The sequence below is a fragment of the Xenopus laevis genome, chromosome 5S, assembly GCF_017654675.1.
Source record: "Xenopus laevis strain J_2021 chromosome 5S, Xenopus_laevis_v10.1, whole genome shotgun sequence".
NCBI classification, from domain to species: domain Eukaryota; kingdom Metazoa; phylum Chordata; class Amphibia; order Anura; family Pipidae; genus Xenopus; species Xenopus laevis.
In genome coordinates this window covers 136924247-136952184 of record NC_054380.1, presented here as the reverse complement: position 1 = coordinate 136952184, position 27938 = coordinate 136924247, and the positions used below count along the sequence as shown (strand labels likewise).

General features: G+C 42.8%; 1 protein-coding gene across 1 annotated transcript; it reads left to right on the top strand.

Moving 5' to 3' along the window:
- Positions 1-45: 45 nt before the first annotated feature.
- On the top strand, positions 46-27938 carry tram2.S (translocation associated membrane protein 2 S homeolog). Its single transcript, XM_018266011.2, has 11 exons — positions 46-273; positions 12556-12619; positions 13373-13482; positions 14579-14695; positions 16158-16216; positions 16304-16388; positions 19223-19293; positions 21548-21652; positions 23786-23929; positions 24493-24662; positions 27198-27938. The coding sequence occupies exons 1-11, from the start codon at positions 157-159 to the stop codon at positions 27269-27271; spliced, it is 1116 nt and encodes a 371-aa protein (XP_018121500.1). The 5' UTR covers positions 46-156; the 3' UTR covers positions 27272-27938.

The window sequence follows — 27938 nt, the reverse complement described above, 5'->3', positions numbered from 1 at the left end:
TGCGCGCATGCGCGGTAAATCGGCGTAGAGCCCGCTGTGTAACTTCTGACTGGGAAAGGAGAAGTTTAGCGCGAGTGGGAGAGCGGAGGGGAAGGGTGGAGCGGGCAGGAGAGGGAAAGGGAGGGGGACACGGAGAGCCGGCACAGCTTCCCGGACATGGCTTTCAGGAGGAGGAAAAGTTACCCGCTCTTCAGCCAGGAGTTTGTCATTCACAACCATGCGGATATCGGCTTCTTCTTCGTGCTGTGCGTTCTCATCGGGCTCATGTTTGAGGTACGCTTCTCTCTCCCCCCCTCTCTCAGAGTGGGAGAGTCCAGGGGTATCTAGCGACCCACTGGCAAAGGTGTCCCCCCCTGCAGTGTCAGTGGTGGCGCCTACCCCCAGACAGTGGTGGGAACCTGGCACGTACCAACTCACTAGGTGGGGGGCTTTCCAATAACCCCCACAGCTGTAAGGAGTGAAGATCCTGTATCTGTATCATTATCCCCACAATGGGGGCGCCCATAGGATAGAGGGGTGAACCATTAGTCTGGAAAAGGGGTGGGATTAAGAAGATAAAGTAGGAGTTTTATAAAGATCTGTAAATAACCTTTAGCCACTGTATTTCTCTATAGGCAGATCTGGTCCTGGGTAGTTTATAAAGTCCAAGGGGGGCATAGTATTAAATACATCTGCCCTGGGTTTCAGGAAGGGGAGGTGGGAGTGAATAAGTGAGGATCCCCCCTGGGAAGGGGTAATGGTATGTGCTTTGTTTTCACTAGTTGGCTTGGAGGTGGGCTAACCCAGTGGGGGTCATTTATCAACACTGGGCAGTAACCCATGGCAACCAGTCAAATGGCTGCATTCATTGTTTTACCTGCAGCTGGCTTTAAAAAGCTAATCACTGATCGGTTGCTATGGGTAACTGCCCATGGGCAAATTTGCCCTGTGTTGATAAATGATCCCCAGTGACTTTAGTGGGGGTGCTAGGAGCTGGAGACACTATCCCATAGCACCGCTGCATTCCTACACTGTCCTCCTCCCAAAATATGCCCTCACCCCCTTCCCACAACTGGCATCTCTCAGGGCAGCTCAGGATCTGGTATCGCTTTCCCTTTGTGACTCTGCTCTTCTGCTGTTACAGTTGTGCCGTGTCCCCGTCCAACCCTGACAAATGCCAAGTGGCAGTCCAAACAACAACGGCGGGGGAGTTCATGCCAGGGAAACTTGCCAGTCATTCCAGGCTAGATCGGGCTCTGCTTTAGTTTTGCAATAGGAATTGGAGTCCTTTCTCATTACTATCATTATATATTCTGCAGCACTTTACGAAAATTATACCTGGGCTCCTTGCAGATTGTGACCTAGTTGGAATCGGACCTAGTACCCAGCGTTGCACAGCTGCCTAGCCATTGTGCCCCTATGCTGTCCTTATAACTGCCCTTCTAACTGTTAATGGTTAGTATAGGGTAACATACCTATAAACTACTGTCACTCCAGCTATAAAAGACTAAACCACAGCAAAGCCGCCAAGGGCATTCTGGGAGTTGTAGTTTGCCAACAACTGGAGGGCAAAACGTTGTGTGCCTCCTTGCTGGCAAATACTTCCGGCTAGGAACTCTTACTCTAGGGAGCAACTCCCAGCACCCCCTCAATAAGCCGACATGCAGCCGTTCACCAAGGTGCAGTGTAATTATAGAGGCACAGTTAGCTGTTTGTGGTTAGGGACAAGCTGTCTGTCTGGGCTCCCAGACGGAAGGAATCTGCTGTGTCTGTTACACAAGCAGCCAAGAGAAGAAGCTCTCCGGGCAACAGGTTACTTGATAGCGGGATTACTCAGTCCTTTGGCGTGGGCTCTACTCTAACTCACCGTGCAATTGAATGTTGTTATTGTTGTCTATGGCTATACACAGACAGGTATAATCTGACGATTCAGAACATCCAAACCAAGCGGCCAGCTTATTGGTCTGTTGTGGGCCTTTCCGATGGTCTGCTCACCCAATATCAGACAGTAAATCAGTAGTATATTGGCTGGGCCAGGACCTCCTTAGTTTGATGATGTCCTCTCTTGATAGGTCTGCATATTCCTCCATTATGATCCCAGTGAAGAATTGTCCTGTGTCTGCTTTAAGCTATACGTTGTCTAAGGGGAACAATATGGCAGCCTCCAAGGATCTATTTTTTCCCTGTTAAAACCTGAGTCACTAATTCCTTTTCCTGTACTGGGGTTTGTGGTGCTGTCCAGACTGTGCATTTATAATGGTGTGACACACGGTGGTGGCTACGGCCAAGTGCTGAGAATGTTTGGAGACACTGTTCAAGTGGGGCGTTTCAAAACTCAGTGTTTGGGTTTATTTTATTGTTGTGATGCTGCTGATTAATCTCATCTGGTTTAAAGGAACATTTTGCTGATCTGTTTTCAAATAATAGTTCAACGGCGGTTTAGTTCGGAGTGCTTCGGTGGTTCTGTCCAATAAAATGTCATGGTCGCAGTATTTTAAGAGTTTTTTTTTTTTTTTCAAATTGCAATGACTTTGTGGCTGTTGTAGGGAACAATTTGGAGCCTGCCTAGAACGATGATGATTATTTTTTCCGATGAGGACACTTTATGACCGTTCCAACTCCCAGGAGGACCCAGTTCATGACCTGAGGGTCCAACAGCAGACCCTGCAGATGGTAAACTACAACAACACCAAATGCCACCAATTACTTTACCCAACGCCGTTTAGTTTTAAAGAATTAAGTTTTGGCTGAAATACCAATGGAGAACTGATCTTTTCATATCACTCCTAGGACTAGGGAGGCACCAGATAGCTCTGCATAAAATAACCTGACGTATCAAGAAAAAAAAAATTCTTAAATTTGAATATGCAAATTAGGGGTCCGATTTGGTTTTGCTAATTGATACGAATCCAAAAATGATGGATATGGAGCATCCCTGGTTAGGACAATACCAAAAGGTATTTGGGCTCTTTAAACTCCCGCTGCACTGTAATGACCCTTTGGTTTGTCCTAAGTGGCCTTTTGTTTGTGTGTGTCGGAGCCAAATAAAGCGCCAGCTTCTGAGGAACGGGAGGTTATCTGCAGGGCAGGCCAGATAAGAGGCGACTGCAAACAACTGAGAATGACTGTACTGAGCCGATGTCACAATGGACAATTTTATCTGTCTCATTTTCCCAGATGAGTCTCGGTAATGTATGGCTGATATTGGCCACCAGCAAGGGCGAGTGCATGGCTGTTTAACTAGCCCCAGAAGCCGTATGTGGGCCTATAAGGCATCTAATATTTTCCCCCAATTTGCCTCCAGGTTCAGACGTATAGGATTCGCATTCTTTTGCTTTCTTTATCTTCCATCAACATATTTTGGAGTACATTGAAGCATTCCTTGTATTGCTACCATTTTTGCGGTGCACTACAGGAAGGAAAGTGCCGGTTGAAGCAAAGAATATTCAGGCGTTTAATGGAAAGTGCCTGTCGACCTGTAGTTACTTTAAACCATTATATACTGGCACTGGCCGAGCAGAAAAAACACTGTTTCCCTCCTTCCCCGCAGGAAGTGAAAGGAAAGCATTCTCTAAAGCTTCTCCACTGAGCCAAATTATGCCAGGAATGTGTCTTTCCTAAGCGAGGAGGGTTTTCCCCCCCCCCTCTGTACTGTCTGTTCCAGGATTGGGAATTTGAGTCAATCCTGTGTGTTAAACAACTCGGCCCTTGTACACCTGGCTCATGGGTAACTAGCACCGGACCTGCATCTCTCTCTTCCCTCAGACCCTCTATAAATGGAGGGTTTCTTTCTTTCTTTCTTTTTTTTTTTTACCCCCCTCCACTCGCTGCTCAGTGCCACGTATCAAACTGAAAGGAGCCTAACTGTAACTGGGAGGAAGAGGGGGGGGAGAGAGTAGAAAAAATTTTAAGCAGATATCGTCAGACGTCCTGCTCTCGATGAATGCAGAAGAACAAGAAGGGTTTTCTTTTTCATACATTGTGGTGAAAAACACACGTGTATTAAGGAGAGCACGGAAATGAACTGCCATTCAGTCGTTTCAGTTGCAGATCTTCTTTTAGAAACCGATACCTAGAAATGAAAAAAAAAAACCTTCGTTTTAAAGCATAAAACCAAAAAGATTGGTGAGAATGCAGAATCAACTGTCAATCCTTAACCCAGGACTCTGGAACTGAATTTTCAGTGCTGCACCCCAATTTTTAAGGGCAGAGACGCATGCTCAGATTCGGGGAGATTAGTCGCCCAACGTCAAATCGCCTCTTCTTCGGGGCGACTAATCTCCCCGAACTGCCTCCTGCCGACTAGAATGTAAATTTCCGTCGGGATGGCAATCAGTGCACTTCGTTTTCCGAAGTTGATTCACAAGGAAACTTCGGGTGACTTCCAAAACAAAGCTCTCGGAGTGCCATCCTACTTGCGATTTTAGATTCTAGCCCGCAGGAGGCAGTTTGGGGAGATTATTCGCCCCAAAGAGGCCATTTATCGCCAGGCGACTAAATCTCCTAAATCTGAGCGTGTGTCTCTGCCCTAAGCCCTTTTGAGAGCTGCCTGCTATTTTTCTTTTGTTATTGTCTTGATATTTTTAATAGTGAGGGCTGAAAATAGTGGCAAGTTGCCCAGCAAGCAGATCTTAGCCCGATTTGGCCACCCATATGGCCAAATGCTTACCAACCAAGGGAAAGTTGTGCTCACCACTAATTTTTAAAACCATTAGGCGGGGGATGCAATGAGGCTGTGACCACAAAATACATATAGACAAATACAATGCGATACTTAACAGGGCAAAGCATAAAAGGGTAAGGCATTTTTCAGTAGCAGTAGCACAAAATGTCTCTGTCTTAAATATATTGATAATGGGTTGAGTGCAGAGGACTCTTGTATTTGGCCAAATGCTTACCAACACATACCCATCATGAGAGGGCCACATGTACAGGCTAAAGCAACCATCAGTTGATTGGCTATTCTTACCTGCTCAATAGGTATCTGGACTATTTTTGACCAGATATTGTTCATAAGGCACCATAAGTAGGCCCGTATGCCACGTACGGCATACAGCACACTGGCATATCTGCAACCCGTTAATAAGGGCCTTATTGCATGATTTATATTATTTTCTAAGGTAGACCTTCAAGGCACTTGTCTTTGCTTGACCGTTTGGAAATTAATTTGCCTTAAAGAACACACAACATGTATACATTTATTAATATACAAGGATCGATGCCATTGATCGCAGGAAAAAGTGTTAGTTTTCTCTACTAACGTTAACGGGCAGATTTATTAAGGGTCGAAGTGAAAATTAGAATTTTTGTTTTTGGTCAAAACTCTGAAATTGTGAATTATCCAAACTCGATTCGAGTTTTCATTTGAATTTCGAAATTTATCATACTCTGGCCATTTAAGAACTCAAATTCGACTATTCGCTAGCTAAAACCTGCTGAATTACCTTACAAGTCAATGGGAGAGGTCCAGGGATCAATTTGGTGTTGTTTGTAGCCTTTATGACATGCAAGTTTTTTTCAGAGAAAAAAACTCGAATTGAGTTTTTTTTTTATAATATGAATTAAATTAGATTCGAGTTTCCAGGTCGTTTATATTAGTTTGATTTTAAAAAAATCTGATTTCAATAAATTTTGTCTATTCAAATTTATGGGAGTTTAGGGGAGTTTAAAAAAACTCGCGTGAATTCGAAATTGGACCCTAGATAAATGTGCCTTTAAGAGTTGAATTTTCAGATATGAACCTTCAAAGGCGCCCAATAAAAATGTTCCATACTGTCTAATCGATGAAGCAACCGATATTCAAGACTGCCTATGTTGATCGTCTCATGTCTCACCATACAGGAACTGAATATTGTACAAAACCTTGCTTCCTTTTTGCTTCAGTCCAAGATGGGACAGATGTCTGATTTGTTGGAGAATCCCTTAGGCTGAGGACTGGATGGGTGCATTGATGCAGTCCTCTCCCAACGACCCTTCATAGGTCTGGCCCCTGTTTCTACTGTTTATCTGGGGGAGGCTCAACAATTTGTTGGATAATAACTATAGTAATGTTGCCCCAAATATGTTGTCTAATACTTGGTTTTGCCATGGTTCTCTATAATGAATAATTAACTTTCTCCCATGGTGTATTCTAATCCGTTGTTTACATAAAATCACCGCATCCTGGTATTCAACAAAGCCGGTTTTGTCACAGTATAATGTTCGTCTTTATACTGTACATCAGTTTAGTGCTGCTGTTTACTGGGCTTGGATATCCGGTGAGCTGCAGCTAAATGTCTTGAAGCAAAAAAAAAGTGTAGGTTTTCCAAGATCCCCAAACCAGTTATATTGGCAGTTAGTTGGAATGGCAAGGAGAGTAAAGGTGGCCATGGACACACAGATAATATCGTAAAAAAATATTTTTGTAAGATATTTGGTGCGTGTGGTGGGAAAAGAGCCGACTGATATCGGCAGAAGACTTGGATATCGGTCGATTGGGCTGGATGGAAAATTTTGATTGGGTGCCTTTGAAGGCACCTAAACATCGGCCATTGTTAGTGCTGAATCGTCAGATACAGGTAGAATTCTATTGTTTCTATATGTATATCTGAAGATTCAGCTCTACACGTGTGTATTGAAACAAACTATCTTTTCTGGAAAGATCTTTTTCAAGAAAGATCGTAATTGTTATGTCTATGGCCACCTTTAATATCCTACATGAGAGGGACAGTCCAATTGTCTTGGAAGACTGGGGCGTTTTTCACAGACTTCAATGCAACAGCGTAGAGGTAAAAAGTGTATCACTCCCTCTCCTGAAAATGGCTGAGGCCGCCAATGTGTATGAGTGGTATTCTAGATAAACACTCAGAACATATTGTGGGTTCAGTTACCCTTTATGTGAAAGGAATCAGAAAGGATCAGTTACCCTTTATCTGAAAGGATCATTAACCTTTACTGCACTGCTACCTGGAGAGGCCTGTGACCTATTCAGCAAGTAGAGTTGGAGAGAGAAGAAAGGTTACGCTGAACTTTTAAACTGGATGTATGAAAACCAAAAGGTTAATTTTGATAGAAAATAAAGTAACATTAATTGGATTTTAAATCACAAACTCGTATTTTAATTTGAAAATGAGATTTATCACGCCTCGACCCTGGAAACAGTTCTAATTCGAATATTCACCACCCAAAACCTGCCGAGTTCATTTACAAGTCAATGGCAGAGGTCCGTTGAACCATTTGAAGATGTTAATTGCCTTCCTGACATTCAAGTTTTTCGGGGGGAAACTTGTTTCGAATTTCGTGTCGTTCGTATTCGATCGAATATTAGACGTTCACATTTTTTCATAACCTCCCATTCGAGTTGTGACAACATTCAAATTTATTAGCGTTAAAAAAAATTCACAACTTCGAAATTCGACATTTGATAAATCTGTTGTGTTTTTGGGTATGGAAAAATTCACATTTTTTAAAGAACAGAAGCTTACTAATGAATCTGGCTAGAAAAACGGGACTTTATATTCTAAACTTACTGTACCAGCCCAGAGGATCAGCAGCTCTATGACCTTAATAATCTAGGTCTTCACTGTTGCTCCCCCCCCTCAGCGCTTACCCATCTTTGATGTTAGGCATCTTTTGTGAGTCGATGGCACTGCACATGCTCAGTGGGCTCTGGGCTGCTGTTGAGAGGCTAAGCCTAAATTTCTATGCTCCCATGTAATGGGAATCTGAATTAGTAATCAGTTTTGTATTTTGAATATTATATTGTACATATACTGTATGTCAGTGAGTCCCTAAGCTCAGTAAGTGACAGCAGCCCAGAGCATGTGCAGTGAATCGGCAGAAAAGTAGATGGGAAACTACTGGGGCATCTTCAGGGGAACGGATGTTCCCCTGATAAGGGCAGAGCCACACTGGGGCTCATTTATCAACACTGGGCAGTTAGCCATAGCAGCCAGTCAGTGCATAGCTTTTTAATGACAGCTGCAAGTAGAACAATGAATGCAGCAATTTGATTGGTTGCCATGGGTTACTGCCCAGTGTTGATAAATGACCCCCACTGTCAGATTTGGGGAGATTAGTCACCCGGCAACAAATTTCCTCTTCCTCAGAGCGGCTAATCTCCCTTAACTGCCTCTCACCAGCTAGAATGTAAACGCCGGCGGGATGGCACTCTGAGCGCTTTGTTTTCCGAAGTCGCCCGAAGTTTCCTTGTGAGGCAACTTCGGAAAACGAAGCGCTCAGAGTGCCATCCCTCCTGCTATTTACATTCTAGCCGGCGGGAAGGCAGTTCGGAGAGATTAGTCGCCCCGAAGAAGCTGAGATTGACGCCGGGCGACTATTCTCCCCGAATCTGACCGCGTGTCTCTGCCCTAAAGGGCTCTGGGGGCCTTGGGCTGTCTCAGAACCTAATAACACTTCTATCCCAATTCTTTGTTAAGCTTTAGTTCTTCTCGTTGGGCCCACTTGAATAGCCCATGACGACGGAATGGGGCTGCACACTTCTATGCGGAAACTCTATCTTGCATGGCGCAATAAATGTCTGTTTTAGTCGCTGGAGAGACCTATATAAAGTACCATTAGTTTCAGGTGGTTTTGCCCCTTTAACTTGTCAAACCTGTATAATGAATATGTTAAAGGCAGATTGCACCATGATCTTATAGAAGCTGTTGCTTATGCACCACAATTATCGCTTGTGTTTCATGCTTGAGAAAGGGGCGTGACCCCGAAACGTTGCACTTCGCAATAAACTATCCTGTGTGCCTTGGGATTCTTTCTGCCCCATAGTTGAACTATTACTGTGGGGGGCACATTTATCAAAGGTCCAATTTTTTAGTTCGAATGGGAGGTTATTTATGAAATAGGGATGCACCAAATCCACTATTCTGGATTCTGCTGAATCCTTCGCGAAAGATTCTGCCTAATACCGAACTGAATCCTTATTTGCATATGCAAATTGAGAATGGGAAGGGGAAAACATTTTTACTTCCTTGTTTTGTGAGTCACACAATTTCCCATATGCAAATCCTTCTGCCCAGCCGAACCGAATCCTAATTTGCATATGCAAATTAGGGGTGGAGAGGGAAAAAGGCCCAATCCCGTTTCCAATCCTGGATTCGGTGCATCCCTATTATGAAAAAACTCTAACATCGAATATTCAAGTGAATAGAAACGACCCTATAATACGAATCGAGTTTCAATTGAGTTTTCCTCCGAAAAAAAACTTGACTTTTTTTTTTTTTTTTTGACGTGCAACATTTTTTTTTTCTCCCATTAGAGTCTATGGGGCGTCATTTTCGCAGCAGAACTTGGCAAAAATTTGACTCATCGCTACTATTAAGATCTTCAAATAGTTCAAGGGACCTCTTGACTTCTACATGAACTCGGCAGGTTTTACGTGGCGAATATTCGAATTATAACTGTTTCCAGGGTTGAGGTGTGATAAATCTCACATTCAAATTCGAGTTGGTGGTTTTAAATTCGAATTTCTGAGTTTTGACCCCCCAAAAAAAAAATGGAATTTACCGTTTGAACTTTAGGGGCATCTATTATCTATGTCCGTTTCTTCGGTGGTGTGGGGTCAGCCAAAGTGCTTGTATCTGAGTAATGGTTATGGGTGGAGGATCTTTTGTTTGTAGCCCTTGTTCTGATCAGAGCCCAGATGTAACACTGTATGTATAGGAAGTCTCTGCCATTATACTTGTGTACATTGGAGCATAGCAGCGATATTCTCCGACATGAAAAGACATGTTATATGACAGCTAGCAAGGGATAAAGGCACTTTATAGACTAATTACAGTGTCTGGAGCGTGCCGTTTAACTGCCAGTGCCCTCTTTCCCTTTAGGGTAGAGATAAACGAGTGCCAAATGTTTCTGTGGATTGGCAGGGCTAAGCTGTGCCGTTCCTCCACTCCCAGTAATACACAGAGACGCCACATTGATATGATACACCTGGCAACCTAGCAAGTCATGTTCTGGGCCATGCTTTAGATACCACTGTAGATAAGCCACTGCAGATAACATGGCAACTGTCAGTCAGACGTGCAAGCTAGTGGAGGTTGCAAATTGCTGGGGTGCCCCATACTGACTAAAACTGACGCTCTAACTATCATGAAGCCCCCCCGCATTAATCCTTGGTTAATTTGGAGAGGGACAAATTTTGCAGATGTCCCACCCCACCCATGATTTCTGCACATGCTTAATTCTCTTCCATCTGGCTGCCATCAATCATTTATATACTCACTCCCGCCCCCATACTCACCCGTTACAGCCATGGTAGCCTGTTGTGTCTGTGCCCAGAGAAATTACAGCTCTGTTGCCGGTTATGTACCTGTGGCTACTGAATGCTGCTACAAGATACACACACCAGCGTAGACATTACCCATTTGCCCTTAAAGGAGAACTAAAACCTAAATAAAGAAGTAGGTAGAAATGTTGTACATGATGTTTTGGGCTTCTGTACCAGCCCAAGGCAACCACAGCCCTTTAGCAGTAAAGATCTGTGTCTCCAAAGATGCCCCAGTAGCTCCCCATCTTCTTTTCTGCTGATTCACTGATTCACATGCTCTGTGCTGCTGTCACTTACTGAGCTTAGGGACCCACTCACAATATACAGTACACATAGAATAGAAATGTCACAATATAAGGCTGATTAGTAATTAATACACATAATTACTACATGGCAGCACAGAAACCAGTGCAATTAGCATCAGAATTGAATAATCAGCAAACCTGTAGCATCATCTTATATTACAGCCAGGGAAGCTCATTTTCTGCTGGATAATTAGTGACGAGCCCTAAGCTTAGCTTCTCAACAGCCAATCAGAGCCCACTGAGCATGTGAGTGTCACAGACACTTTCCAAGATGGTGACCCCCTGTGACAAGTTTGAAGTCCTGGATCATTGCTGCTATTGACAAGCTGAAACTTTCGCCTCGTGCAATAAGTTCACTCTATAAAATATGGTATTTTTAGCCATATTTACTTTTAGGGTTTAGTTCTCCTTTAAAAGCATTTAATGCTAGAAATCCAAGGGACACTTGGAAGTATCTGATACTGTATTTTACCAGCAGAAAAGGCTGCCCACGAGGCATGACTGTGCCCAGACTGACTTACAGCAGTAGGATTACTGAGCACGCCGGCATGGGAATGTCTCATTTTGCCTACAGTAAATAAAGGCATCAGTAGCAATAGAATTTAACTTCGCATTTCCCAGCACGGCTACTGAAGCGAGACTCGGGCCCCGAGCCAGATGCAGGCCTGTGTAAACACTACCAGCAGCTGGGCCACACAGTATTCCGAGCAGGACACCAGCTGGGCATCCACTCTCAGCACCAATATAAAGCCTCAAAATGAGCAGCTTAATGCACAGGGGTCGTGTTTAAATATAAAAATAGTGCAAACAAAAAAAAAATGGGGGTACAGCTGACAGAACTTGGGTCCACTAGTGATTTAAAGTTAATTTAAAAGAGAACTAAACCCTAAAAATTAATGTGGCTATGAATTAGGGATGCACCAAATCCTTCGCGAAAGATTCGGCTGAATACCGAATCGAATCCTAATTTGCATATGCAAATTAGGGATGAGAAGGGGAAAACATTTTTAACTTCCTTGTTTTGTGACAAAGTCAGGCAATTTCCCTCCACGGCCCTAATTTGCATATGCAAATTAGGATTTGTCTCGCCCGGGCATAAGGATTCGGACAAATCCAAATCCTGCTGAAAAGGAAGATTCCGAACCGAATCCTGGATTCGGTGCATCCCTATTAAAAATGTCATGTTTTATATAGTGAACTTATTGCACGAGGCTAAAGTTTCAGCTTGTCAATAGCAGCAATGATCCAGGACTTCAAACTTGTCACAGGGGGTCACCATCTTGGAAAGTGTCTGTGACACTCACATGCTCAGTGGGCTCTGATTGGCTGTTGAGAAGCTAAGCTTAGGGCTCGTCACTAATTATCCAGCAGAAAATGAGCTTCCCTGGCTGTAATATAAGCTGATGCTACAGGTTTGCTGATTATTCAATTCTGATGCTAATTGCACTGGTTTCTGTGCTGCCATGTAGTAATTATGTGTATTAATTACTAATCAGCCTTATATTGTGACATTTCTATTCTATGTGTACTGTATATTGTGAGTGGGTTCCTAAGCTCAGTAAGTGACAGCAGCACAGAGCATGTGCAGTGAATCAGCAGAAAAGAAGATGGGGAGCTACTGGGGCATCTTTGGAGACACAGATCTTTACTGCTAAAGGGCTGTGGTTGCCTTGGGCTGGTACAGAAGCACAAAACATCATGTTCTATATTTAGGTTTTAGTTCTCCTTTAAATGATGACGGAACATGTCATGATGATTTACAGACCACACTCACTTCCCTATTGTGTCACATGGTATAACTGATTCCGTGAAGACAAAACGCTTCTAGATCTGATGAGCACAGGGTGCTACTGGGTCACAGAACTGATCTGGAGCTGCTCTAGATGTTTGTCATTCTGATGAGCTGAACTCCCGGTCACGTGAAGGTCTGTTTGTGCAGAAGCAGCTCCGTCACGCATGTTACATTTACACTACTTCCTTCTAATCGGGTTATTCTTTGTCCAATAGGTCACTGCGAAGACCGCCTTCATCTTCATCTTACCTCAGTACAACAGTACCATTCAGTCGCTGGGTAAGTAAATCATTGGTCAACTCTGTCATCATGAGACCGTAGAGAGGAGAGCGATAAGTGCTGAAAAGCTATTGCTTAAAGGGATACTGTCATGGGGAAAAAACACATCAGTTAATAGTGCTGCTCCAGCAGAATTCTGCAATGAAATCCATTTCTCAAAAGAGCAAACAGATTTTTTTTATATTCAATTTTGAAATCTGTCATGGGGCTAGACATATTGTCAGTTTCCCAGCTGCCCCCAGTCATGTGACTTGTGCTCTGATAAACTTCAGTCACTCTTTACTGCTGTACTGCAAGTTGGAGTGATATCACCCCCTCCCTTTCCCACCAGCAGCCAAACAAAAGAACAATGGGAAGGTAACCAGATAGCAGCTCCCTAACACAAGATAACAGCTGCCTGGTAGATCTAAGAACAACACTCAATAGTAAAATCCAGGTCCCACTGAGACACATTCAGTTACATTGAGTAGGAGAAACAACAGCCTGCCAGAAAGCAGTTCCATCCTAAAGTGCTGGCTCTTTATGAAAGCACATGACAAGGCAAAATGAGCTGAGATGCACCTACACACCAATATTACAACTAAATACACTTGTTGGTTCAGGAATGACATTTTATATTGTAGAGTGAATTATTTGCAGTGTAAACAGTGTCATTAGAAATAAACATCATGACAGAATCCCTGTAAGAAGCGTGGTGCAGGCTGTACATTAAAGGGGAACTAAAAAAACGGCATGTGTTTTCCTTCATTTTAGATGGTGAGATATTGTATTATCATTACGGGGTGAAAGACTTGGTCACCATCCTGTTCTACGTGGTCATCGCCATCATTCTGCACGCCATAGTGCAAGAGTACATTCTCGACGTAAGTATTCCCGCTCCCCGGAGTTAGTCCAGACAGAGACACAAATTGCTCTGGTGTTGGAATGTATATGCCTTTCCAGTTCTGGGCCCCTCCTCACCTAGATATCCCATTTAAAGAGCCACTGTACCTGTCAAAATACAGTTTCCCATAGTAATCTATAGAATATGTGCTGCCTAATGGGCATGAAGCTGTGACAAATGAAAACAAACAGACAGTCTAATATCCGAACCCTTAATATTACCTGTAACTATACAAATCCTACATTTGTAGCATTTTTTTGCCTTTCCCTCTTTATCACCCAGATTTTTGGGGAACTGTGTGTGATGTCACTGTATGGTATGTGTTAAAGGAGAACTAAACCCTAAAAATAAATGTGGCTAAAAATGTCCTATTTTATAAACTGAACTTATTGCACAAGGCTAAAGTTTGAGCTTGTCAATAGCAGCAATGATCCAGGACTTCAAACTTGTCACAGGGGGTCACCATCTTGGAAAGTGTCTGTGACACTCACATGCTCAGTGGGCTCTGATTGGCTGTTGAGAACCTAAGCTTAGGGCTCGTCACTAATTATCCAGCAGAAAATGAGCTTCCCTGGCTGTAATATAAGATGATGCTACAGGTTTTCTGATTATTCAATTCTGATGCTAATTGCACTGGTTTCTGTGCTGCCATGTAGTAATTATGTGTATTAATTACTAATCAGCCTTATATTGTGACATTTCTATTCTATGTGTACTGTATATTGTGAGTGGGTCCCTAAGCTCAGTAAGTGACAGCAGCACAGAGCATGTGCAGTGAATCAGCAGAAAAGAAGATGGGGAGCTACTGGGGCATCTTTGGAGACACAGATCTTTACTGCTAAAGGGCTGTGGTTGCCTTGGGCTGGTACAGAAGCAGAAAACATCATGTACGACATTTCTACCTACTTCTTTAGTTAGGCTTTACTTCTCCTTTAAAAGGAGTACCTTATATACACTACATGTTGCAGGTCCCACCCACTTACCCATCATTCTGTTTTTACCAGACAAACCCCCGCTTAGATACGAGGCTCATGTCACATAACCTATATTTCGTTTCATTTTTGCCCTTTCTACAGAAAATAAATAAACGTCTTCATCTGTCCAAAGTGAAACAGAGTAGGTTTAATGAATCGGGACAGCTAGCAGCCTTTCATCTCGCCTCCATGTTTTGGTGCCTTTATGTATCAACCACGGTGAGTACGAGCGTGCCGCTACACTTATCCCATTTGCATCACTTGCTTCTTTGCCGCATCCCTTGTAATGGGAGACAGGGTGGTCTTAAAGGGGTTGTTCACCTTTAAATGGGCTTTTAGTATGATGTAGAGAGGGATATTCTGAGACAATTTGCAATAGGTTTTCATTTTTTATTATTTGTGGTTTTTGAGTTGTTACGCTTTTTATTCAGCAGCTCTCCAGCTTGCAATTTCAGCAGTCTGGTTGCTAGGGTGCAGATTACCCTAGCAACCATGCACTGATTTGAATAAGAGACTGGAATATGAATAGGAGAGGCCTGAATAGAAAGAAGAGTAATAAAAAGTAGCAATAAATAAATTTTGTAGCCTTACAGAGCCTTTGTTTTTTTAGATGGGGTTCAGTGACCCCCATTTAAAAGCTGGAAAGAGTCAACAAATTTTTCAAAAACTATAATAGAGAAAACATGATGGCCAATTGAAAAGTTACTTAAAATTAGCCATTCTATAACATACTAAAAGTTAACTTAAAGGTGAACCCCCCCTTTAAGGACATATTCGTGCCCGATTGATGTATGGCTTGGTGTCAGTAACCGAAACAATCCAAAATTATTAATCTTCTCTGAATAAGCCGACTACCACATTTTTTACAGTCACTATCTCCTGAGCTGTGAGTTCACCCATCAGTCCAGGCAATTCCAAGGGAAATATATAACAAGTGACTTGGAGATCTTTGCTGCCCAGCAAGCTAAAAATCATTTAGGCAACTTAAAGGATATCTAAACCTTAAAAATAAGTGAATGTAAAATTGATGAGGGGGCTATTCTTCTGCAATGTACATTCATTATTTATTTTCTTTTAATTCCAAGATATTAAGGGATACATGTACTGTTAATATGAATGAATTTTGTTACAACAGCGCCACCTGCTGGTCATTTTCCCACCAGTCTGACCAGCAAGTAGTCAAGGAAGTTGTCAGGAGAAAGAAAGAGGCTGCTCTGATGTTCTTCTGCTTAGGAAAACAATTAGAAACCTTTAGATAACTGTTCTCACATCTTTCCTAAGCAGAAGAACATCAGAGCAGCCTCTTTCTTTCTCCTGACAACTTCCTTGACTACTTGCTGGTCAGACTGGTGGGAAACTGACCAGCAGGTGGCGCTGTTGCAACAAAGTTCATTCATATTAACAGTACATGTATCAGTTTTACATTCACTTATTTTTAAGGTTTATTTATCCTTTAATGCCCTAAATCCATGGTTGAATTTGGTCTGACAAGATTCAGGAAAAGATCCCGATGGGTCCCTGTTACATGCCTGGGATGTTTTAGGAGAAGATCCTCAAAGATCACAGGTCAGTGGCAGCAAAAGGCGTATATCTCTGCACAGCATTACAGAATATGTCGGCACTATATAAATAGTCCTGTTTGTTAATGATGATACAGCTCTCTCTTTTCCCTCCCACACAGGAAGGATATTTATCCAGTCCAAAAACCCTGTGGGAAAGTTACCCTCATGTTTACCTTCCGTAAGTGTGTTCAGCTGGAGCCTGGAAGTGCTGGGGGTCTGGTGATTTGCCCCATTCCATTAAGCTCTCTATTCATTTCCTTTCCAGCTTCCAAGTCAAGTTTTTCTACCTGTGTCAGCTGGCTTACTGGCTACATGCACTGCCTGAGTTATACTTCCAGAAGGTGAAAAAGGTAAGTGCAACGCGGCTGAACAAGGATATTAGAAGTCACTGAGGGGTTGTTCTGTGACCATATAAAGGCACAAGGCTGCAGGCTGAGTTATACAGGGAACTCTGAGTATCACTCATGTATTATAAGGGATAATGTACCCCCTACTGTAAATGATAAGGATATTAGAAGTCACTGAGGGGTTGTTCTGTGACCATATAAAGACACAAGGCTGCAGGCTGAGTTATACAGGGAACTCTGAGTATCACTCATGTATTATAAGGGATAATGTACCCCCTACTGTAAATGATAAGGATATTAGAAGTCACTGAGGGGTTGTTCTGTGACCATATAAAGACACAAGGCTGCAGGCTGAGTTATACAGGGAACTCTGAGTATCACTCATGTATTATAAGGGATAATGTACCCCCTACTGTAAATGATAAGGATATTAGAAGTCACTGAGGGGTTGTTCTGTGACCATATAAAGGCACAAGGCTGCAGGCTGAGTTATACAGGGAACTCTGAGTATCACTCGTGTATTATAAGGGATAATGTACCCCCTACTGTAAATGATAAGGATATTAGAAGTCACTGAGGGGTTGTTCTGTGACCATATAAAGGCACAAGGCTGCAGGCTGAGTTATACAGGGAACTCTGAGTATCACTCATGTATTTTAAGGGATAATGTACCCCCTACTGTAAATGATAAGGATATTAGAAGTCACAGATGAAGAATGTGCCTCAGATTCTGTGAGTCTAATTTGTGCCTCTGTTTGTATAAGGAGGCAGCTGTATAAAGAGGTTGAGGGTGATGGCAGTGTATTTAGCGGGAGGACTGTTAGGGAACAATTGCCCAGCAAATAACCGAAGCTTTTCTACATATCAAAGACAAGACTCCTCTGAAATTGGTTCTCCTTTCCATTTCATTTACTGCATTACTTGAATTGTGTCTGCCATAAAAGGGTTGTTCACTTTTAAATTAACTTTTATTATGATGTAGAGAGTGATATTCTGAGACAATTTGCAATTGGCTTTCATTTTTTATTAATTGATTGACCTTTCATTCAGAAGGTCTCCAGTTTGCAATGTCAGCAATCTGGTTGCTAAGGTCCAAATTCCCCTAGCAACCATGCACTGATTTGAATAAGAGACAGGAATAGGAATAGGAGAGACCTGAATAGAAAGATGAGTAATAAATAGTAACAATAACAATACATTTGTAGCCTTACAGAGCATTTGTTTTTTAGATGGGGGTCAGTGACCCCCATTTGAAAGCTGGAAAGATTCCTAAGTAAACAGCGAATAACTAAAAAATTAGAACATATAAATAATGAAGACCAATTGCAAAGGTGCTTGGAATACTAAAAATGATCTCAAAGGTGAACCACCTCTTTAAGTTGGGCATATACATAGTACAATAGAAGCCGGTGAGACCAAGTTGGCAGCTTGTTGGCCAGTGTATGGGGCTTTCACATTGGACAGATCTATTAGTCAGGTTAGACAAATCTGTTTGAGAGACGGCTGCTTTGACCCATTGGTACAGTCCTCTCCCATCAGCTCTGCATAGGCCTAGTTCTTAGTCTTGCATTGACTAGAATAATATTGATCAGGACTAATTGCTGCCATCCTACCACTGACCTGTGAGTTTTCATTAGGGATGCAGCAAATCCAGGATTCAGTTCGGGATTCGGCCAGGATTTGCCCTTTTTCAGCAGGATTCGGCCGAACCGAATCTGAATCCTAATTTGCATGTGCAAATTAGGGGCGGGAAGGAAATCGTGTGACTTTTTGTCACAAAACAAGGAAGTAAAAAATGTTTCCCCTTCCCACTCCTGATTTGCATATGCAAATTAGGATTTGGTTCGGTATTCAGCCGAATCTTTCGCGAAAATAGTGGATTCGGTGCATCTCTAGTTTTCATAGAGCACCCATGTGAGACTGAAGATGCAGAAAGAGTTTGCAGTTTGAACCTAGTAGGGTGCATAGGGTTACAAAGATTATACACGGCAATATAAGATGCAAAGATGATCAATATCTGATTTTAGGCAAGACCTCTCAGGCAGGTAAATCAATGAAAACAATTAAAACGATACTGTCATGGGAAAAAAAATTTTTTTTCAAAACACATCAGTTAATAGTGCTACTCCAGCAGAATTCTGCACTGAAATCCATTTCTCAAAAGAGCAAACAGATTTTTTTATATTTAATTTTGAAATCTGACATGGGGCTAGACATATTGTCAGTTTCCCAGCTGTCCCAAGTCATATGACTTGTGCTCTGATAAACTTCAGTCGCTCTTTACTGCTGTACTGCAAGTTGCAGTGATATCACCCCCCTCCCTCCCCCCCCCCCCCCAGCAGCCTAACAACAGAACAATGGGAAGGTAACCAGATAGCAGCTCCCTAACACAAGATAACAGCTGCCTGGTAGATCTAAGAACAGCACTCAATAGTAAAATCCAGGTCCCACTGAGACACATTCAGTTACATTGAGAAGGAGAAACAACAGCCTGCCAGAAAGCAGTTCCATCCTAAAGTGCTGGCTCTTTCTGAAATCACATGACCAGGCAAAATGACCTGCACCTACACACCAATATTACAACTAAATACACTTGCTGGTTCAGGAATGACATTTTATATTGTACAGTGAATTATTTGCAGTGTAAACAGGATCCGTTAGAAATGAAAACTGTAATAAAAATCATGACAGAATCTCTTTAAATAGAAACTGTAAAGGGGGAAATAACAATATAAACTGTGTGTGACTGGGAGGCTGTTTATTTGCCTGGTGCTCAGTGTTGTCTTTGTTGTTGAACCACAACCTATTGTAACACTTTTTCTCCTTTTCCTTCCCAGGAAGAAGTTCCGCGTCAGCTGCAGTACATTGTTCTCTATCTGCTCCATATAACAGGAGCTTACCTGCTCAAGTAAGTGACCTGAACTGTTTCTTCCAGTGGAAAGCATATGTTTAATGTAACTTTCACTTAGTTCATACGGGACGGGGGCCTCAGCTGTGAGAGTCAGGCCAAGATTCAGCTGAATACCGATCCCGAATCCTAATTTGCATATGAATTGGAAACATTTTTTACTTCCTTGTTTTCTGACAAAGTCACATGATTTACCTCCCCTAATTTGCATATGCAAGTTCGGATACAGTTTAGCCGGGCAGAAGGATTCGGCCGAATCCTCCTGAAAAAGCCTAAATCATGGCCGAATCCTGAACCGAATCCTGGATTTGGTGCATCCCTATAAAATATGGTCATCATAACTCTCTGAACACCTACCAGAACTGTTACCCCAAACTGAAGCTCAATCGAGTAATCATTCCCCTACCTTACCCTAACCCCCATTCACCTCTCCTTCCCCCCCCAAGATGAAAGAACGACAGTAGATTTTATTTAGATGGGAAAATTAGTTACTTTATTGTTAATAGTAATTATTTGAACACAGTCCTCCTTTGTTCTACATGTACCGAGACAGACAGGTACCCTCTGTATAAGACTTGCATACAAAAACAATAATGCTTTTATAAAGTACCTTAGCCTGACTCTGCAAGACAATGTGTTTAAAGGAATAGTAACACCAAAAAAGTGTTTTAAAGTAATAATGAAAATATAATGTAGTGTTGCCCTGCACTGGTAAAACTGTTCTGTTTTCTTCAGAAACACTACTATAGTTTATATAAACAAGCTGCGGTGTAGCCAAGGGGGCAGCCATTCAAGCACAGGATACACAGTAGATAACAGATAAGTACTACTATAGTTTATATAAACAAGCTGCTGTGTAGCCATGGGGGCAGCCATTCAAGCACAGAATACACAGTAGATAACAGATAAGTAGCCATTCAAAGGAGAAAAGGCTCAGGTTACACAACAGCAGGATCTGTTATCCACTATTTAACCTGTGTCATATAGCCTTTTTTCAATTTCCGCCATTGCTAAACAGCAGCTTGTTTATATAAACTATAATAGTACTTATCTGTTATCTACTGTGTATCCTGTGCTTGAATGGCTGCCCCATGGCCACACAACAGCTTGTTTATATAAACTATAGTAGTACTTATCTGTTATCTGCTGTGTATCCTGTGCTTGAATGGCTGCCCCCATGGCTACACAGCAGCTTGTTTATATAAACTATAGTAGTACTTATCTGTTATCTACTGTGTATCCTGTGCTTGAATGGCTGCCCCCATGGCTACACAGCAGCTTGTTTATATAAACTATAGTAGTACTTATCTGTTATCTACTGTGTATCCTGTGCTTGAATGGCTGCCCCCATGGCTACACAGCAGCTTGTTTATATAAACTATAGTAGTACTTATGTGTTATCTACTGTGTATCCTGTGCTTGAATGGCTGCCCCCATGGCTACACAGCAGCTTGTTTATATAAACTATAGTAGTACTTATCTGTTATCTACTGTGTATCCTGTGCTTGAATGGCTGCCCCCATGGCTACACAGCAGCTTGTTTATATAAACTATAGTAGTACTTATCTGTTATCTACTGTGTATCCTGTGCTTGAATGGCTGCCCCCATGGTTACATAGCAGCTTGTTTATATAAACTATAGTAGTACTTATCTGTTATCTACTGTGTATCCTGTGCTTGAATGGCTGCCCCCGTGGCTACACAGCAGCTTGTTTATAGAAACTATAGTTGAATTTTTGAAGCAAACACACCAGTTGTACCCGTGCAGGGCAACACTGCATTATATTTGTATTACCTTAAAACACTTTAATTTTTTTGGTAATTTGTTACTGTTCTTTTAAGCTCCGATTTTCTAAATACAATCTATTAAATATTCTGCATAAATTTGGTTATTTTAGAAACAGTACAGAATATTAAATTGATTGTATATAGAAAGTTTCTTATTTTAGTATGAGGAAGCTTATATTAAATTTTCATTTTCGCTATTGTTCCCTTTTAAAGCTACAGTAGTTGTATCTCGGTACGTCTTCACCCTCCAGCAGGCATTTATTTTTCGGCCTCTGTGCAATGAATAGCTGGCAGCGGTGCCGAGTGCTTTTACAGAACAGCCTGACACAGTAACAAAAAGAGTTAAAGCCCTGACTGGAGTCACGCAGGTCCCTCGTGTCACATCTCTGCACAAACAAGCCATAAAGTGGCCGCTCTCAGCACACATTGGCCTCTCCTGCTTCTCACTTTCTGTCTGTTGTTCCAGTTTAACTCGCTTGGGGCTGATCCTGCTGCTCCTGCAGTCCGTGGCTGAATTCCTCTTCCACATCGCCCGCCTCTTCTACTTCACCGACGAGAACAATCAAAAGCTGTAAGTATCTCTGCGAGAAATGTTGCAATTTAAAGGGTAAATATGTCAACCCATTAACTTTAAAGGAGAACCAAACCCTTCCTAATAAAAACCCCTACCCTACATAGACCCCCCTCCCTGCTCTCCCCGAGCCTAGGTTAGAGTCTTCTGCGGAACCAATTTCTAAGATCCGAACCCGCAGCCCGCATTTTTACCCACTTTGATCCACTACCTGACCTGGACCCACCACTGCCTTATCCGCAACCCGACCAGGAACCCGCCGACCACCTTCAAACTTGAAGAGACAGTGCTGAGAACTGGAAGTGACGTCATCAAAAGTGGGTGTGGACAGAAACGAGTTTTGTAAAACTTTAAAAGGAGTAAAATATAGACAATATTACATAAAAAAAGAAATGTAGATGAGACCCGCAACCCGACCCGCGGGTATACACGCACCTGAAAATCCGCCCCTCATTCCGCAGGGTGCCCGCTTTTTTTGCTGGTAACCCGTCGGTACCTGACCCGCTGCAGGACTGTAGCCTAGATGGTACTAGCTCTTTACTTACCCCACAGTGCAGATTCAGGGCATCAGAGTTCATGGGCGCCATCTTCTTCTCTTCGGTAATCTTCGGGTCTTCTTCCGGCGCATGCGCAGTTGTCGCAAAACAGAAGATTGCTCCAACTGCGCATGTGCCGTTATGCTGTTCTATTCTTGAAGAGAAGAAGATGGCACCCGAAAACTCCGATGCCCTGAATCTGCACCGAGGGGTAAGTAAAGAATTAGGGGCATTTACCAAAGGTACCACCTAGGCTGGGGGAGGGGGCAGGGAGGGAGGGGTCTATCTATGTAGGGTAGGGGATTTATTAGCAAGGGCTTGGTTCTCCTTTAACTCTTGTTTTAAATAATTTCTATTGTTTTTCTATCATCTTCTATAGATGATTTGCTCACCAGAAGACTGTTGTGACTAAGAGAATTAAATGCTGCCAATAGGGCAGTTGTTAGATATATAATATTCTATAATAAATAAAAAGGGAATAGTAAATCCTTTTATATCGCTTGGAGTTTCCCTCCTCCGTCCCAATCTGTGCCACCCACAATAGGGCCTGGTGATAAGCGACAGAATAGAGGTGTCGGATGGTTGGCATTAGACTTCCTTTCTGTGGCAGCCAGGAGCACGTGCAACTGGCGATTCTCCTGGTTCTGTGTTGACACCAGGGATTTGACAGGCACTTGACTTCCACTCCGATGCAGTGCTCTGCCTTTTATCATAGGTTACAGAGTAGTGTGGCTCTATGGGGATCTGTTGGTGACATGGTTTGGGAAGTTGGAGGACTCTGTATGGTATCAAAATAACCTAAATGCATTTTTGTTCTCCTTTTAAAGTAGAGCGATTCCCTTCCCTTAAAGGGATACTGTAATGAGAAGAAATTTATTTTTTTCAAAATGAATCAGTTAATAGAGCTGCTCCAGCAGAATTCTGCACTAAAATCCATTTCTCAAAAGAGCAAACAGATTTTTTATGTTTAATTTTAAAATCTGACATGGGGCTAGACATATTGTCAGTTTCCCAGCTGCCCCCCAGTCATGTGACTTGTACTCTGATAAACTTCAGTCACTTTTTACTGCTGTACTGCAAGTTGGAGTGATATCACCCCTTCACTTCCCCCCCCCCCAGCAGCCTAACAACAGAACAATGGGAAAGTAACCAGATAGCAGCTCCCAAACACAGGATAACAGCTGCCTGGTAGATCTAAGAACAACACTCAATAGTAAAATACAGGTCCCACTGAGACACATTCAGTTACATTGAGTAGGAGAAACAACAGCCTGCCAGAAAGCAGTTCCATCCTAAAGTGCTGGCTCTTTCTGAAATCACATGATCAGCCAGAAGAAACTGCACATCCAATTTGTTGCTCCACGTTAATTCCGGCCTAGGCTCGGCGGCCCAGGACTGTCTGCTGCCCAGTTCTGGGCCGCGGCCCGGCAGTTTGGACCCCTATTCTAGAAGACTGTGGTGATCTCTAACTTCACTAAATATACCCCTATGAGAGATGACCTTTCTGTAATTCGGAGCTTTGTGGATAACATGTTTCCAGATAATGGATCCCCTACCTGTACCAGGTCTAATGAAGTCGTATTGACTCTGTTCGCAGATTTAATGCCTGGGGCATAGTCTTCGTCATTACACGCCTTTTTACCCTCACCCTCTCTGTTCTGACCATCGGATTTGGCCTTGCGCGAGCTGAGGTTCACACGTTTAATCCGGACAAGGGGGATTTCAATACACTCCTGTTCAGGTAAATATTTTATTCATATTAAAGGATAAGTAAACCTTAAAATAAGTGACCAGTTTCCCACCAGTCTGACCAGCAAGTAGTCAAGGAAGTTGTCAGGAGAAAGAGGCTGATGTTCTTTTGCTTAGGAAAGATGTGAGAAAGGTTTCTAATTATTTTCTTATTATTATTAACATGTATTTATATAGCGCCAACATATTGCGTAGCGCTAAGCAGAAGAACATCAGAGCAGCCTCTTTCTTTCTCCTGACAATTTCCTTGACTACTTGCTGGTCAGACTGGTGGGAAAATGACCAGCAGGTGGCGCTGTTGTAACAATATTCATTCATATTAACAGTACACGTATCCCTTAATATCTTGGAATTAAAAGAAAATAAATAATGAATGTACATTGCAGAAGTGCTTAGAATAGCCCCCCTTATCAATTTATATTCACTTATATTTAAGATTTACTTATCCTTTAACCTTTCTGAAATGTGCATGCAGGAAAGGGTAATGGCACAGGAAGTGCTGACAGTGATGGGCTTGTGTATCAATATATTGTTCCCCCTGTCGTTTGTCTGCAGGATGGTGGTGTTGCTCCTGATGTGCATCTCCCAGACCTGGATGATGTGGAGGTTCATTCACTTCCAGTTGAGGCGATGGCGAGAGTTCTGTAAAGAACAAGCGGCCAGGAAGAGATTGGCAGCCGTTGCCATGGTGAAGCAGCAAGCAAAAGTCCTCAAAAGGGAATCTGGTAAGGTGTAAGCTCTTTAGGTCAGGGCCTTCTTTACCTCTTCAGTTATTGGCTGCTTTGTATGTATTTGTATGTCAAAGGAGTTGTTCAGTATAAAATTAAAATCTGTGTAAATTATTAGGCTGTGCAAAATAAAAAAGTTTTCAATATAGTTAATTAGCCATGTACTGTTTGTAGGGGCAGATTTATCAAGGGTCGAATTTTAGGGTTTTTCTTTTTTTATGGTCAGATTTGATTGGGAGTTATTCCAATTCGATTCGAGGTTTTTTTTAAAAAAAAAAATCTAATTTGATTTTCGAGATTTATCATACTCTGGGCCTTTAAGAACTCAAATTCAACTATTTGCCACCTAAAACCTGTTGAATTGCTGTTTAAGTCAATAGGAGAGGTCCAGGGATCAATTTGGAGTTGTTTGCAGCCTTCATGACATTCAAGGTTTTTTTTTTTTTAAGAGAAAAAAACGTCAAGAATTAAAACTCATTTTGGTATCTAAGCAGTGCTGTGTGTACGGCATGAGATTCAGAAGGCTTCACTTTGTATGTAAAATGCTAGTGAAGGGCTTTTTTACTCCTTTTAGCCCTTCTCACCCTAACCAGGTTCGGTTTCCCATTCATTTCTTTTGAAATTCCCATTAACTCGAAATTAAACCAATCTAATGTATTAATAAAATCACATTTTTAAAAGTCTGATGAATAGAATTGCCCTGAAAACTCAGGTTCATTCTATTAATCAGACTTTTTGTCAATTCGATTTTATTAATTTCGATTGGTCGAATTTAGAGTTTATGGGAGTTTTCTTTTTCTTTTTTTAAAAAAAAAAAAAAAATCACATGAATTCGAAATTTGTCCAATGATAAAAATGTATAAAGACTGGATTGACTTGATGTCAGAACACTACTTCCTGCTTTGCAGCTTTCTCCAATCAAAGACTGAGGGGGGGACCACATCCTATATGATAAAGTTGAAGTGTCTCTGCGTCCAGTCCCTGTGTCCGTGGGATTGCGCTACTGCGCATGTGCCCCACGGACCGTCTCTGGCGCATACCTCCCAACTGTCTCACGAGAGCTGCGCATATGCTGCAGCCCAGCCGGCGTCGCCATCTTTATTTTACTGACGCGGGTCACGCTGCAGCCACAACACACTCAAGACAGCCACACTCTCTCACAACAGGCCCTTCTCCTCTGAGCAGCAGGGGCTGGCTGAGAGACGAGAACGGGCAGGCAGGCAGAGCGCATAGGAGAAAGGAATGTGGTGCTGGCTGAGATCAGAGGAGAAGGCGGGGGCGGAGAGCAGAGTCAAGCATGGACATGGAACGAAGGGAGGGTGAGATATTGAGCAGCAAGCACGTCGGACACAGAAGGTAGGGCTAAGCAAGACGGACACAAAAGGGGGGCTGACAGCAACAAACAGTGACACAGAAGGGGGGCTGACAGTAACAAGCAGTGACACAGAAGGGGGGCTGACAGTAACAAGCAGTGACACAGAAGGGGGGCTGACAGTAACAAGCAGTGACACAGAAGGGGGGCTGACAGTAACAAGCAGTGACACAGAAGGGGGCTGACAGTAACAAGCAGTGACACAGAAGGGGGGCTGACAGTAACAAGCAGTGACACAGAAGGGGGGCTGACAGTAACAAGCAGTGACACAGAAGGGGGGCTGACAGTAACAAGCAGTGACACAGAAGGGGGGCTGACAGTAACAAGCAGTGACACAGAAGGGGGGCTGACAGTAACAAGCAGTGACACAGAAGGGGGGCTGACAGTAACAAACAGTGACACAGAAGGGGGGCTGACAGTAACAAGCAGTGACACAGAAGGGGGGCTGACAGTAACAAGCAGTGACACAGAAGGGGGGCTGACAGTAACAAGCAGTGACACAGAAGGGGGGCTGACAGTAACAAACAGTGACACAGAAGGGGGGCTGACAGTAACAAGCAGTGACACAGAAGGGGGGCTGACAGTAACAAACAGTGACACAGAAGGGGGGCTGACAGTAACAAGCAGTGACACAGAAGGGGGGCTGACAGTAACAAACAGTGACACAGAAGGGGGGCTGACAGTAACAAGCAGTGACACAGAAGGAGGGCTGACAGCAACAAGCACTGAGGGGAAGGGAGGGCTGAGCAGCAAACATGGAGGGAAAGGGAGTGTGTTTAAACTTTCATAAGCAGCCAAATTTTGTAAACTTAATATGGTAATTAGGAGGTGTGGTCAAAAAATGGGTGTGGCCAAAAATGCGCGGCTAACGATTTTGTCCCTCTTACTTATTCTGAAATGTTGGTAGGTATGCTGGCGAATGTTTGACTACATATGTTCTAGCGCCCGTTAATTTAACGGGCTTAATGTCTAATTTTATATAATTTACAAGATATTCATGGCTTTTGTGTATTATAAATACGTGATGCTGTTGATAATAATGTTACCAGCAAATCGCTTGGCCTTCCCTAACTACTGTCTCAATCTCAAAAAACCATAGAAATGTGATTCATAAAAACTTATTTTGGGAATCTTCTTACAATTCTCTCCCTTCACTTCAGGTTATCACGAAAATGGAGTTGTGAAAGCCGAGAATGGATCCACCCCCCGACAGAAGAAAATCAAATCTCCTTAGAGGCCAAACTAAGCGATACCAGAGACCGTGAGCCCAAGACTAAATCTGTGCTCCACATTTCTGCCTGCCCAGTGCCTTTTGGAGCCATCGCTAGGAACTATTTACTATATGGAAACAAAGAATTAAACACAATGCCGAACTTGCCTTGAAACCCTCCCCCCCCCCAACCAGGTCCATAGAAACCTCGAGGTGGGGGGAAGTGTACATTCCCTTCTTATTGACTGAAATATTCTTGTGTACGTTGCTATTCTCATCATACAGAGCCAACAAACCAACTCTCCGGATCGTTACCTCCTCATTGGCCAAAATAGGGCCACATCTCTGTGGCTGTGACTAGTGACTCTAGCTGTCAGTCAGTCCCACGCTGATACCCCGCTGCTCCCTCCTAGGAGGGAAATTAAAGATGGCGGCTGCTGTAGCCACGACTGAAATTCCACCTGCTGCCAATAGACTCCGAGTGTAGAACGCCATAGCAGTTGCGTTGCAGGTCTAAAAACACAACAGGGAAAAGATAAAGTGATTTTGTCATTCAACAACTGACAGTCGGTATTGTAATGTGTCAAACAGAAGCTTCTGCAGGTGTCCTGCGGTCACTGAAAGGGTTAAGCACATCTCGAATTCTAACTGTAGGTCTTGCTCACCCTGTTGTGCCCAGCTTGATAGGCTG